Source organism: Nerophis ophidion, linkage group LG20, assembly GCF_033978795.1.
Source record: "Nerophis ophidion isolate RoL-2023_Sa linkage group LG20, RoL_Noph_v1.0, whole genome shotgun sequence".
NCBI classification, from domain to species: domain Eukaryota; kingdom Metazoa; phylum Chordata; class Actinopteri; order Syngnathiformes; family Syngnathidae; genus Nerophis; species Nerophis ophidion.
The window spans coordinates 14,628,170-14,642,293 of record NC_084630.1 but is presented as its reverse complement, the minus strand read 5'-3'; the positions used below and the strand labels follow the sequence as shown (position 1 = coordinate 14,642,293).

The window sequence follows — 14,124 nt, the reverse complement described above, 5'->3', positions numbered from 1 at the left end:
TCAAAGAGGGGGCATGTGACTACATTTCAATGGGTAACAAGATACACACACACACACATACACACACACACACACACACACACACACACACACACACAGAAACACACTTTCATACGGTTGACTTACCCAGCGAGCCTTTGGGGCAGGGCCTCTCGACGGTCTCCCCTTTCAGAGTGGGGGGCCACTGCACGCCTCGTGCCACTCTTCCCTCACACCCACCTACTTGACCGGGGGCCCCTGGAGCCAAGGGGACACGCAATGGGGGACGAGGTGTTAGGGGCACCATGGCTGTGATTGGCCTCTGATCAAAGGGCCCACGGTTGATGACGCCCACTGGGTGGGAGGCTGATGGCCGCACCGGAGTCAATGCCACTGTTGCCGTGTAAGAGCGGACAGTCGTCATTAGAGAAGAAAGGGGACCTGGGGGGGATATAAAACTTTATTTTAGTTATCTATATTCCTCAAAGGGTCCGGTTACATCGATCCAATCCAAAGGACCTTTAGTGGGTGGCGGTGGTGTGAACTGCAGTGGATATCTCAAAACGTAGTAGTTATTCCACACATACAACTGGTTGTCTCTAGGGTTGTAGTCTATGGAAGAGATGTACTGGTAGGGGTTGGGGAACGGGATCTGAACGGGCAGCTCCTGGCCCCGGCTGGTGTCGTAGGCGTACACCACCATGTCGTTGCCGACCCTTCCGTCTGCCTGCCCCTCGTCGTCCTGGAAGACTGAGCGCACCGCATATAGCACGCCACAGGCCATGAAGGCATTGCTGGCCCCGCGTTTGTCAAAGCCGGTGGCCCACGTGCCCTCGAAGCGCAACGTGTACGGGTTCACCTGAGGAGCGGGGAAGGGGTGAAAAGGTGAGAGACGACCGTGTAGTTTTCTGCGGCTTGTCCCTCACAGCCTTTAATTTGTGCTACCTGGCTGACCACGATGCGTCCATTATTGGCTTCAGTGGAGTAGATCACCCAGAGGCCGTTCTCATCCACCGCCAGATCGATGTCTGACTTCCCTCCCCAGCGGTAAGGCGACGTGTCATGGTAGTTGGCATTGACCACCACTGCCTCGCCGCTCTTAATGCGCGTCCGCAGGTCGTACTTGACCAGATTGCGCGTCCGTTCCTTGTTGTAAAACACGGCGCCATCATACACCACAAAGCCGGTACCATCAACGCGGCTTGGCAGCCTGCCAAGGAAAAACACACATTAAGTAAATGATAAAGTTTAGAAAATGGTGGCACAATGTATTTGTGCTTTTACATCTTTTTAATAGCAAAATTAATTCCTCTCACATAAGCAAAGAACTTCACACTTTTGTTCATCTTTCCATGAGTGAGCAAACAAGCGATGCTTCAAATAGCAACAAACAAATAAATGGGACTTGTGCAACACATCTGTTGTGACTCAATCAACACTTTAACAACAATAAATGCTTTGAAACGATTAAAATGTTCATATGATCATTGGAAAGTGTTTAACAAACAAAGCATTTTCTTAAACAAACATTTACCAATATTAATGTTGACATGTTATTCCTTTTGTGGTAGTAATAGTGCTGTTACATTAGTATTATCATAAATCAGATTAATCACACTTATTTAACAGGTTATTACTTGCTTGCATAGTTTAAATTAGATTAAAAGAGGGCCCAATATTTGGACAGAAATTACATTTTATTTAAAAAATGTTTAATGACTTGTTTGCACGTCATTTATTTGCTCAAAACATGGTAACAGTTTTATCTTAAGTACAGTCGGGGTATATTTTGAAGTGAAATTTGCCAGCAAGCACACCAGTCAGTCTCCTAACTCAGTGTTTTTCAACCACTGTGCTGTGGCACAGTAGTGTGCCGTGAGATACAGTCTGGTGTGCCGTGGGAGATTATCTAATTTCACCTATTTGGGTTATAAATGTTTTTTGCAAACCAGTAATCATATTGTGCAAATTATGTGTTGTTGAGTGTCAGTGCTGTCTAGAGCGCAGCAGAGTAACCATGTAATACTCTTCCGCATCCGTAGGTGGCAGCCGGTAGCTAATTGCTTTGTATATGTCGGAAACAGCGGGAGGCAGCGCTCAGGTAAAAAGGTGTCTAATGCTTAAACCAAAAATAAACAAAAGGTGAGTGCCCCTAAGAAAAGGCATTGAAGCTTAGAGAAGGCTACGCAGAACGAAACTAAAACTGAACTGGCTACAAAGTAAATAATAACAGTATCCCGGACGACAGCAAGCGGACTGGACACTGGCCGAAAGTGGAGTAGGCTGTCTTGGTTGCTTTGTTGGGTCTGCTCCTGTCTCTGGCCATGCTCCCTCCACTCCAGCGGACGATGGCGTGGAACACTCCAGAGGCCACCACAGTGCATATGTTTATTTTACTTTTTATCCATAGCTGTATGTAGAAGTGTCTGGTTGTATCTGCTGCTTTAATGTCTTTAATGTCCTCTGTGTTCTTTGATGTTTCCCTCTTACACACATGGAAGAGGGATGTGTACCATAGTTTTTTTTTCCCCCTTGGCCTCAGTCTGCATCTCCTCTCCAGGGCCCAGGCTGAGACCGATTTTTTCATTTTATTTAATCTTCTATTTTTTTTTTCTCTCCCCCCCCCTTCCTTGTTTACCTGTATCTCATCTTTTTTGTAAGGGGCGCTGGAAGCCGGCAGACCCGTCAGCGATCCTGTTCTGTCTCCCTGTAATGTTTGTCTAAACTTGAATGGGATTGTGCTGAAAATTTAAATTTTCCTGAAGGAACTCTCCTGACGGAATAAATAAAGTACTATCTAATCTAATCTAATCCAAGCAAAGACTTACGGCGGAGCAAAGACGGCGTCCACAATGTACATTCGAACATGACATGACAATCAACAACGTCCCCACAAAGAAGGATAAAAACAACTGAAATATTATTGATTGCTAAAACAAAGTAGATGTGGGAAATACTGCTCAAGGAAGACATGAAACTGCTACAGGAAAATACCAAAAAAAGAGAAAAAGTCACTAAAATAGGAGCACAAGACAAGAACTAAAACACTACACACAGGAAAACAGCAAAAAACTCAAAATAGGTCACAGCGTGATGTGACAGGTCGTGACAGTAAACCTACTTTGAGACAAGAGCTATTGTGATGCATGGTTGGTTATGGTTTAAAGTCATATCCAACAATTGCGGGAACGACTTTTTACTGTCAACTGAATTTCGTTATTTAGTGATTTCTGCTAGTGGTGTGCCTCCGGATTTATTCAACACAAAAAATGTGCCTGAGCTCAAAAAAGGTTGAAAGACATTGTCCAAACTCATCTTTGCACTGAAGTATGCATTCACCTAATCACTGACATTATTAAAACCCCGCGCCTCAATGTTTCATTGATTTCTCTGTAAGTCTGCTAAATAACAAACTTAACAAATTAAATTTATGTAAACCGACAATCAGAACATTGAGTCTTTAATTTTGGCTTAGTGGAGGTTATGTGATGACTCTTTTTCGGCATGGTAATGCCTGTGTTGTTATCCCGTTGATGCGTCGAAGCAGAACACAGCAAAGGTAAGATATAATGTATTTATTAAATAATAAAAAGGCAGGAACAAAAACACTGGTGTAAAGAGAAGGCAAACAAAAGACGCTAGAGTGAGAACTAGGAAATACAGAATGATAAACTAAGCTGGCACGAAGGCACACAAAAAACAGAAAAACAATTCCTCAGCATGTGAGCTGGAAAGAAACAAATGGATTACCGTAAAAGCTAGCGAGAATATACATACGAAGATAAAGATCGAGAGTCGTCACTGTTGCGCGTGGGCAAATTAGGATCCGAGATTGAGTGAATAGAAAGGCTGGCTTATAAAGGGTGGCGATAACAAGAAACAGGTGTGCAGGGACCATGATTAGCAGGTGGACTGATGAGTAACCATAGTGATGGACAAAACGGGAAATAAACAGGTCAGACGGAGAATGAAAACAGATGGAAAAATAAACAATAACGTGAAGATCCGAGTAACGGATTGCAACAGGTAAGGCTCTGAGTCTTCAAGGCAAAATAACTCTTACAACATTAGAGGATTGTTTCTATAACCTACAGTATAGGGTGTGAATTTATGGGCACCTAACGATTTGATCTGATTCAATTCCCAGGGTGACTATTTGATTTAGAATGACTTCTCCATTCAACTTGATTCGAACCAATTCTGGCAATGTATTATTTAGCCAAAAAATTATAAGGAAATATTTTCCAAAAAGGCTACAGGTAAAAAAAATGTGCACAAACACATTAAGATATTAACTTGATACAAATGTATAAAGTAAGGGCAGAACGGTGGAACAAGGATTAGTGCTGATGCTTTACAATAAGAAGGTCCTGGGTTCGATCCCCGAACACGGGGTCTTTCTGTGTGGAGTTTGCATGTTCTCCCCGTGACTGCGAAGGTTCCCTCCAGGTAAAGACATGCACCTGGGGATCGGCTGATAGGCAATCACTAAACTGGCCTGAGTGTGTGAATGTGAGTGTGAATGTTGTCCGTCTATCTGTGTTGGCCCTGCGATAGGGTGGCGACTTGTCCAAGGTGTACATCGCTTTCCGCCTGAATGCAGTTGGGATAGGCTACAGCACCAAACCCGAAAGGGACAAGCGGTAAAAAATGGATGGATATATATGTATTTGTGTGTATATAGATATATATATGTATGTGTGGGAAAAATCCCAAGACTACTTCATCTCTACAGAACTGTTTCATGAGGGGTTTCCTCAATCATTAGGAGATTTTGAACCCCTCATGAAACAGTTCTGTAGAGATGAAGTAGTCTTGTGATTTTTCCCACACATACATATTGCGCTCTACCACGGTATCGAGCACAATTCTCTGGATAATCCAATCAAGACACACACACATATATATATATATATATATATATATATATATATATATATATATATATATATATATATATATATATCCATCATATATATATATATATATATACATATATATATATATATATATATATATATATCCATCATATATATATATATATATATATATATATATATATATATATATATATATATATATATATATCCATCCATCCATCCATCCATCCAACCGGTAGGAGGCCACGGGGAAGACCCAGGACACGTTGGGAAAACTATGTCTCCCGGCTGGCCTGGGAACGCCTCAGGATCCCCCGGGAAGAGCTAGACGAAGTGGCTGGGGAAAGGGAAGTCTGGTTTTCCCTGCTTAGGCTGTTGCCCCCGCGACCCGACCTCGGATAAGCGGAAGAAGATGGATGGATATATATATATATATATATATATATATATATATATATATATATATATATATATATATACACAATTTCTTTAATTTTTTTATTTTAGTATTTTTTTAGCATTTTTTTAGAAGGATTAATTGGAAGATTGAGAAGAATTGCGATTCGAATCAAATTGTTTTGTGCACCCCTTACTATTGTTACTAGCTAGCCTTTAATTTTCTCAGAAAAATAACTAGTAAATACCGTGATTATTTTTAGCCAACATGGAAAATAGACTAAAACATAAACATATGAAAAATTAAAGGAAGTTTCAATGTAATTCCATCCAAATGTGTCTGAAGTCAAGCCGCTAAATAGACTTTAACTGTAATTATAGCATATGAGAAACCAGGATTAGATTAAAACTGTCATGGATTGACTGTAAACGCACTCACTTATAGGTAGTGGTGACTCGATTCTGCCGGTAGTCGTCCCAAGAAGCGTACTCGTACAGCACCTCGGTCCTATAGGGTGTCCACGGCATGACGTATAGTCTGTCACCGGCCTGCAGCGGGTCCTTACACCACGCCCCCGACTGATGCTCCGCCTCCAGTACGGAAGAAGGCGACTGGATGCTGAGCAGTGATCCGGGGCAGACGAAAACTGGGAGATGGGAGTTTTCACAGAGAAGGATGAGAGAGAGGACAGAGGGTAGGGATGGATGATGGTGGGTGAGAGAGAGAGAGAGAGAGAGAGAGAGAGAGAGAGAGAGGAAGAGAAAGAGGATCAGAGAGTGGAAAGGAGTAAAAGAATCAATGCATGAAAATTGGATTGAGACAGATGCAGTTGATGCAATGAGATTAAAGAAAGAAAGAAGAGGAGAGACAGAAGGCTTTAAAACACCTGTGGTGATCTCAAAAGTCAAGCAAGAGACGAGACATAAAAGTGAGTCGGTGTGTGTGCGTGTGTGTGCGAGTGTTTGTGTGGTGAGTAATATAACAGGGGACACTGCAATGAAAGGTGTGTGGGTATGTTAAATGTGTGCGGGCATGTAGGTTAGTGCGGTGTGAGGTAGAATCAGGGACGTAGAGGGCGGGGCTACATTTTGCCTTGAAGTGAATGAGAGGGCAGGTTAGTTTACACTGAGCACAACGATTGGTCCACCCACATGTCAAAAAATAAATATATGGACACATATGTTTACTGTACAATCTCACGCTGGCATGCAAGAAGGCATGCACACACACGCACACACACACACACACTCACACACACAATCACACACTCACACACAGACATAAATAAGCAGTGCTTTATGCACACATCCAGGTGCATCACACACATTTGGTCTTATGTTTCCTATGAAGGTAAATAAAGGGCTCTGCCTATAGGGGAAGAAAAGGTAAAATAAGCATAAAGAGGATGGAAGGAAAGAAGGAAGGAAAGACAGATAGAGAGGTGTTAAAGCTGATCTGTTTATGTGTGCAATGAGGAAGAAGAGAGAGAGAGAGAGAGAGAAAGGAAAGACTATGTGCGGAACCTGCATCAAATTAGATAAAAGCACAGATTTCTGTACAATGAGGGATGGACATAAATGGGGTAAAAACTGAGAAAAACATGAAAAAAAAAAGGGGGGGAGCAACATCCAGCATGACTACAAACAACGTCCTAGGGTAGGAGGAAGAAAGAATTGGTAGGAGAGAGGAAGAGAAGGAGATAAAGAGGGGGGCTGGGGGGGGGGGGGTGGCTGGGCGGTGGGGTTGGGTAAGGAAAGATCAAGATGCTACAGTGTATTGTCTTTACCTTTTTGGTCCACTTCTACTCAAGCATAGGAAAAAAAAGAGGGAGAGAAAGAAAGAAATCAGAGGGTGAAAGAAAAGAAGAAATGAAAGAAGCCAGAATGCAAGCCAGAAATAGAGACAGAAGAAAGAAAGAAAAGTAAAGAAAGAATTGCACAGATTATGAGTTCCATTCTCACAAATATTTCAAGAACCAAGCCCACTATCCCACCATCCCTACCCTCCACTACTCCCTCTATCATCCCCACCCTCTTTTTCTTCCTCCTTTTCCCATTTAAATCCCTCAGTGGCGCTCCTGTGGAGAAAAGAGAGCAACTGGCGTGGCATGGCGTGACTCTGGAAAAGAAAACACACACACACATGCACGCGCAAGTGCATCTGTGCACGCACACACACACACACTCACACAGTGGACATACAGTATGCAAATACAGTTCCTTCAACTTTCAGTTTGTATTTTAAGCACACACACACTCTCTCTGAGGAGAGAAAGCATCTCATGAATTGAAGGGGTTATAGAAATAATGAATAAACGCGTACATTTGCGACAGATCATGACAATAACAGGTTTTTACACTACATGAACCAAGTATTGTGACACACCTCTTAAAGGGATCATCATATTAATTAAACAATTGTTGGGAGTGTGTGGGGGTGGGGTAGGGGTGTAACGGTACGTGTATTCGTATTGAATCGTTTCGGTACGGGGGTTTCGGTTCGGTTCGGAGGTGTACCGAACAAGTTTCCACACGGACATATTAAGTAGCTTCCCACACGTTGTGTAAACAATGCACACCGAGGCACAACACGAGGCATGCTAGCAGCGACCGGGCTACGACAGACTGACCACACCTCCTCTTTTCACCGGACATGTCCTCTTTTATTGAGAGTTGTCCGGGTGGAGTTTCTTAAATGCCTCAAATGTCCGGCATTTTAAGTTTGGGTCGCGTGTATTTTCAATGTACGTTCGGGGTTAAAAAGGGGTTAAAAACAAAACAAATTGTGCACACAGAAACATTCGTGAGGGAGGGGCAGAGACAGAGAGTGAGAGAGTTATGATAAACGCGCATGCGTCGCCAGCCTCTGCTTTTTATCCGTAGATTTATCAGATTTAATTTTTTTATTATCTATAGCAGGGGTGTCAAAAGTGTGGCCTGGAGGCCATTTGCAGCCCACAGCTAATGTTTTAAAGGCCCATGGCACATTCTAAAAATACTATTAAAATAAACAAAAACATAACAAAAGTGAAATAAAAAAAGCTTAAAAGTTAAATGTAATTTAGAAAAACTTGCAATGTTGACTAATAAAACAAAGCAGTTTCTTTTTCTTTTAAACTGTCATTGCTCAAAACATAATATTGAATCAAAATTAATGTTATGAATTATTGACCTATCCAAGGTTCCCATTACTTCACATGAAATATTATACTAAGAAAAATATGTTTGCTGCAAATTTGGTAAATAAATAACCCAAAAATTTATATTTTGTTGTTTTCTTACTGTACCGAAAATGAACTGAACAGTGACCTCTAAACCGAGGTATGTACCGAACCCAAATTTTTGTGTACCGTTACACCCCTAGGTTGTGGGGATTGTATTGACCAGCGGATCAAGACATTTGGACATTGGTATTTTTTAGTGATGTGACGATCGATCGGCCATTAAAACGTATGTGATCGCTAGTATATTTTAATTCTGATCACAAACTGACAGACACTTTATTTATTTGTAGTACTCGGCTGAAAAGCGGCTAGCAGCTAATTATGTGTCTCCCTAGACAGTGTGGAGTCACTCACCTAAGGTATTAATAATCACCTCCATTATGGTAAATAAACTGCACTTCTTTCTATCTTAAGTATCAATATCAAGTAGCCTTATCAGTGGAGGATGAGGCTACACATGTTACACAGCAAGAGCAAGCCAGAGACAGGCACGCTTTCAGGTAAGCTAACTCTTAAATTGGTTTTAAACAACACCAATAAATAAGTAATCAGCTGTTAAAAGGAAATTAACAAGTAGATTAAGAAGATAATATAATAATAATAATAATTAAAGCTGCAAGCAGCGATGGACGGGACCGATTGGGCGGTAGAAGATGGATGGATGGATTATTACACAGAGAAAAAGTTGTATGCACGTATTATACATCAGTCTCATAGTAATAACAGTTGTAAAGTGGCTTGGGCATTTTATAAGGACGCCTTGGTGCCGCCATTTTGAGACTCTAATGCATTGTGAATGGAGTGCAGCTTTTGTATTGAAGGGGGAATAGCAAACTTCCTGTTGATTTTAGCTGGGGGTGGTCATTGTATGAAATATAGGTCTCAGTGACACCTAAATTGAGGTTTTTGCTTCATGTGTGTATGACAGTCCTACATGGAGTTAAAGGCAGTTTTGTCTGAGCAGGAAGCCGCCATCTTGTGACAGCAGTAGCGCAGCAGCAGTAGCGCAGCAGCAGCAGCGTAGCTTTTCTTTGCGGGCTCATAAAATCCAAACCGGAGCAGTAATTAAAACTCTTTCATCAACTTTTAATCAGAAGGGTTCATTCTCTCTCCTGTGCTTATTTGAAGCCCACATGACAAACGGCCGCCTCAGAGGAGATAATGTTTAAACAAAAGCGACATTTTTTACCTAACTTTTGTGTTGAAAGGGGAATTGCAAACTTCCTGTTGATTTTAGCTGGGGGATATCAGTGTATGAAATATAGGTCTAACTGAGACCTACATAGAGGTTTGTGTTTCATGTTTCTAGAGACAGTTTTGTCTGTGTTTTCTTCCTAGGGGGCGCTAGAGCGCAATTTTGAGTTTTGAGGTTTGGTTTTTTGACTAGATCGCAATTTTCGCCAGTCCTGATGTTTGTGTTAAATTTGGTGAGTTTTGAAGTATGTTAAGGGGGTTAAATTACAGCTCAAAGAGGCGGTGGTATAATTAGAGAGAATAATAATAATAAAAATCTAGAAATTCAATAGGGTCCTATGTCCCAAAGGGACATCGGTCCCTAATATTAATTTTGGTGTATCAGCAATTTCACAACCTGTAGACAGAAGGGGAGCGCGGGTTAATGTCCGTATATATCGAGAGTGATTAGGTCAATGTTTTTATTGTTTTCTACAAATCAGTTTCTTGTTGATTTTGTTAATGTTTACAAACTAAGGGAATACTTTTTGGACAGAGGAGGACAAAAAACAAATGAGTTAAATGAGTAGTAATTATTGAATTTTGATTTTATTAAGTTATTGTGTACTATTGTTTTATTTAAAAAATGTATTATATAAAAGCAAATAAAGGACTGATATTGGTAAACTGCTAACACCATGCACCGTGAACAAATAAATACAAATACAATCAATACATGTCCTTTGTTTTGGTAATGGCCAAACCTACTAATAATGGATGACTGGTATCGGAATTGGCAGCATAAAACCCTGACCGGAACATCCCAACTACTTTAGCTTCGGGACAATTTGGAGACGTCTCGTTTCAAAGCAACACCCATAAACATATCCTTGGATGAGTTTGGTGTGGAACACATTTGGGATGAACAAGAACAGAAACTGTGATCCAGCACGTCCAAGATTAGTGACAAACATTCCTTAATCACACTGGAAAAGTCTTTCCAGAAGACTGCAAGCTTGGGGATCAATTCTGTATTTTCTTCAATTTCACTTCCTGGTAAGGGCCCAATACTTTTGTCCATATAATGTATGTTTGTGTGCAGCATTCATCAAACATCATGTGCCGTTTGCATGTATGAATAGAACTCAATAGTGTTTGCATAGTGGTACTCACTGTAAGGGACACACTCGTACTGGATCTCCAGGTATTTGTACGTCCCGGGACAAGGGTCTGGGAAGACGTCCACCCCTGCAACCACCACACACTGAGTCCTGTTGTTACACCTGCACAAGAGAGTGATGGATGGAGTGGCAAAAGAACGAAGGAGAGTGATTAATATACAGGAACGGGGAAGCAAAGGGCTCACCGTTTGTCTCCTCTCCCTGAATATTGATCTGTTCTTCGAGGAAAACACTGCTGAGTACACAGCTAATGGTGCAGCCAGATTTAGCCAGAGTGATTATTGCACTTGCACACACACAACTCACAACAATGCTTTTGCTGGGTGTAATGTTTCCTCTCATGCAGGAGTAGGTTGCACGCGGCAGATGCTCCTATTGATTTATCTGCATTGAATCATGTACGCGACAAAGTGATTTGCATCTTTTATAATAAAGAAGTAGTAAATGACTGAACCAACCAAACACACACACATGCAAACACACACCTCTGGGCCATTATCTTCAGTGCATCAGGAAGGTAACATTGGGTGTTCTCCATCTGGAAGGGCTCTGCGTCACAAATCTTGTCATCGGTGCGTCCATAGTTGGCGGTCTCCACCATCACCACGTCGCTTCCCGGGCAGCGGAGTTCAATGGGGTAACCCTCACATGCCAGCTCTCTGCGCAACAGCCCAAATGGCATGGCGGCCCGAGACATGGCTGTCCATGAAAGACAAGGGGTGGGGAAGGGGCGGAGGATTGACAGGAGAGGTCAAAAAGTCAAACACATGACTTGAGCTTTTATACCAGATGTTTTTTAGAACGCAATTTTGGGCATAGGGCACGAACCAATGCTCACGGCTATGTAATACGGATGTTTGTACCACTAAACCAGGGGTCGGCAACCCAAAACGTTGAAAGAGCCATATTGGATCAAAAATACAAAAAACAAATCTGTCAGGTGCCGCAAAAGAATGAAAAAGTGAAATTAATTATATAGCGCTTTTTCAATAGTGACTCAAAGCGCTTTACATAGTGAAACCCAATATCTAAGTTACATTTAAACCAGTGTGGGTGGCACTGGGAGCAGGTGGGTGAAGTGTCTTGCCCAAGGACACCACGGCAGTGACTATGATGGCGGAAGCGGGGATTGAACCCGGAACCCTCAAGTTGCTGGCACGGCCACTCTACCAACCAAGCCAAATCGCCCCATATATAAAACCGTCTTATAATGAAGGCAACACATGACTTAAGTGTCTATAATAGCCTACTATCAAAATGACTATGTGTCGCAGGCTGAAGCAAATTTTCGTTGACGGAAATGTTGAAATGTAATATTTATTCTACACATTTTTACAACTTTAGAAACCATTAGTAAATCAGAGACTACTCAAAAAGGTGAGATAACTCCTGGAAATTACTAGCTTTTAATGGCCAAAGGTATAGATGTTAAAGGAAACGGCAGGGTGTGTGTTCTTTAAATAAATGTATTACAATCTTTGGCAAGCTAGGTAATGTTTGCTGTGGTCTGGAACAAGATGGCACACAGACAACTATCTGAAATACGGCTTTGTGTCATGAGACATGCAAAACTAAATTATATACAAAGAGGATAAAAGTAAAAAATATTAAATGAGCTCAAATATATCTACAAATGAGGAATTATGATGCAATATGTACATACAGCTAGCCTAAATAGCATGTTAGCATTTATTTGCTTGCAGTCATGCATTGACCAAATATGCCTGATTAGCACTCCCACAAGGAAATAACCAACAAAGTGCACCTTTGTGCATTCACGCACAGCATAAAACTTCTGGTGGACAAAATGAGACAAAGGAGTAGAAGATTTTACATGTAAACAAATTTTGTTTGTATCCCCCCCTCCCCCCATCTTTTTCCATTTTCAATCCTTTTTTAAAACTGCACCAAGAGAACCACTAGGGGGGGACTAACGAGCTGCGGGTTGCTGACCCCCCGCGATAAACGAACGTGCTAGGAGATTAAATTAAAAAGGTACAATGAGGCTTACAAGAGGGCAATGCCCGCTATGTATATTTTTTTCCTTCCACAAACTGGTGCTCAACTAGGAATGGAACGATATGATATTTCATATCACGATTATCATGACCAAAATTATCACATTTATCAGTATTATCACAGTTTTGTTAATTGTGCTCTATAAGTACACACTGAAATCTTTTGACCAAAGTTATTGTTTTTTAAAATAAAAAAAATATGTAGACACACAGTAAGAAAAGCCACTATTTTGCATGTTTTGTGTTTCTTCTTCTTCATAGTATTTGATCTGTTTTAATGGCTAAGGTTTACTTATTCGGGCATTATACAGGTATCAGCAAATCTATTTGAATGCAATTTTTAATACCACTTAAAAAAACTTTAATGCCCATGTCAAACCGCATACGGTTAGTAAATACATGTTCAAAAGCTTACAATTGTCTGTGTGCACGTCTGTAAACATTTGACAATAATAATCTTACTTAAATTTTTACTGTGTAGGGAATTAGACTTGGCTCGCAAGACTGTTTCTTCTGAGAATGTATTTCTATTCATCTATTTTTCTGTAATAGCACCCAGTGTTCCGACATTGTGCTTGTCTGTAGACAATAGCAAATTCAAAGTTTCCGTCAGTCAATCATCACACTGTACCTTCAATCAATATTATCAAAGGGGAACTGCACTTAGATACTCTAAATCAGGGGTGCCCATTACGTCGATCGGGATCGACTGGTCGATCTCGGAGGGTGTGTCAGTCGATCTCAAGCCAGGCATTAAAAAATATACATAAAAATGAGCAATCATCAATCATACCAAGACTTCACTTTCGTCAGTTGTTTGACATTCTCAGCACCCGAGGATCTTGTGAGATGACGCTGGCTGCTGCGAGCTCATATTTAAGAAAAAAATCACTAACAGGGCGGACGCAGAGAAACACATTTTATTTCTAGAAACTCCGTACCTACTGTCAAAACTCTAAAGACCGACTGCACAGTTCCTGTCTTCACCATAAAATACCTGTTTCATCCTGCCTGTGCTAACAAAATAAGAGTCTCAGAAAGCTAGCGTGCACAAGCTAGCAAGCTACGGAGTTTGATGCCAATGTATTTCTCCCCCGCCCTCAGCGACCGCTTTCTCACTTGCTTGCCCACCCGCACAGTCACTGACGTCACTCACCTGCTGCCAGACATTAAAGGGCCACACACATATGCTACTCTCATAACAAAGTGTTTAAAAACGAGTATGCAAGTTGGACAAATGAGATGCCAAATCCAACCACTTTCATGTGGTATT

General features: G+C 41.3%; 1 protein-coding gene across 2 annotated transcripts in view; it reads right to left on the bottom strand.

The window, feature by feature from the left end:
• Window positions 1-14,124, bottom strand: part of LOC133538770 (adhesion G protein-coupled receptor L1-like) — a 106,705-nt gene that overhangs the window by 25,190 nt on the left and 67,391 nt on the right. For both annotated transcript variants that reach the window (XM_061880539.1, XM_061880540.1), the window contains exons 3-8: window positions 11,319-11,532; window positions 10,826-10,935; window positions 5,695-5,902; window positions 925-1,189; window positions 499-838; window positions 127-420 (exon numbers count right to left, since the gene is read on the bottom strand). In XM_061880539.1, coding sequence (XP_061736523.1) covers window positions 127-420; window positions 499-838; window positions 925-1,189; window positions 5,695-5,902; window positions 10,826-10,935; window positions 11,319-11,532 — 1,431 coding nt within the window. The remainder of the gene's footprint in view (window positions 1-126; window positions 421-498; window positions 839-924; window positions 1,190-5,694; window positions 5,903-10,825; window positions 10,936-11,318; window positions 11,533-14,124) is intronic.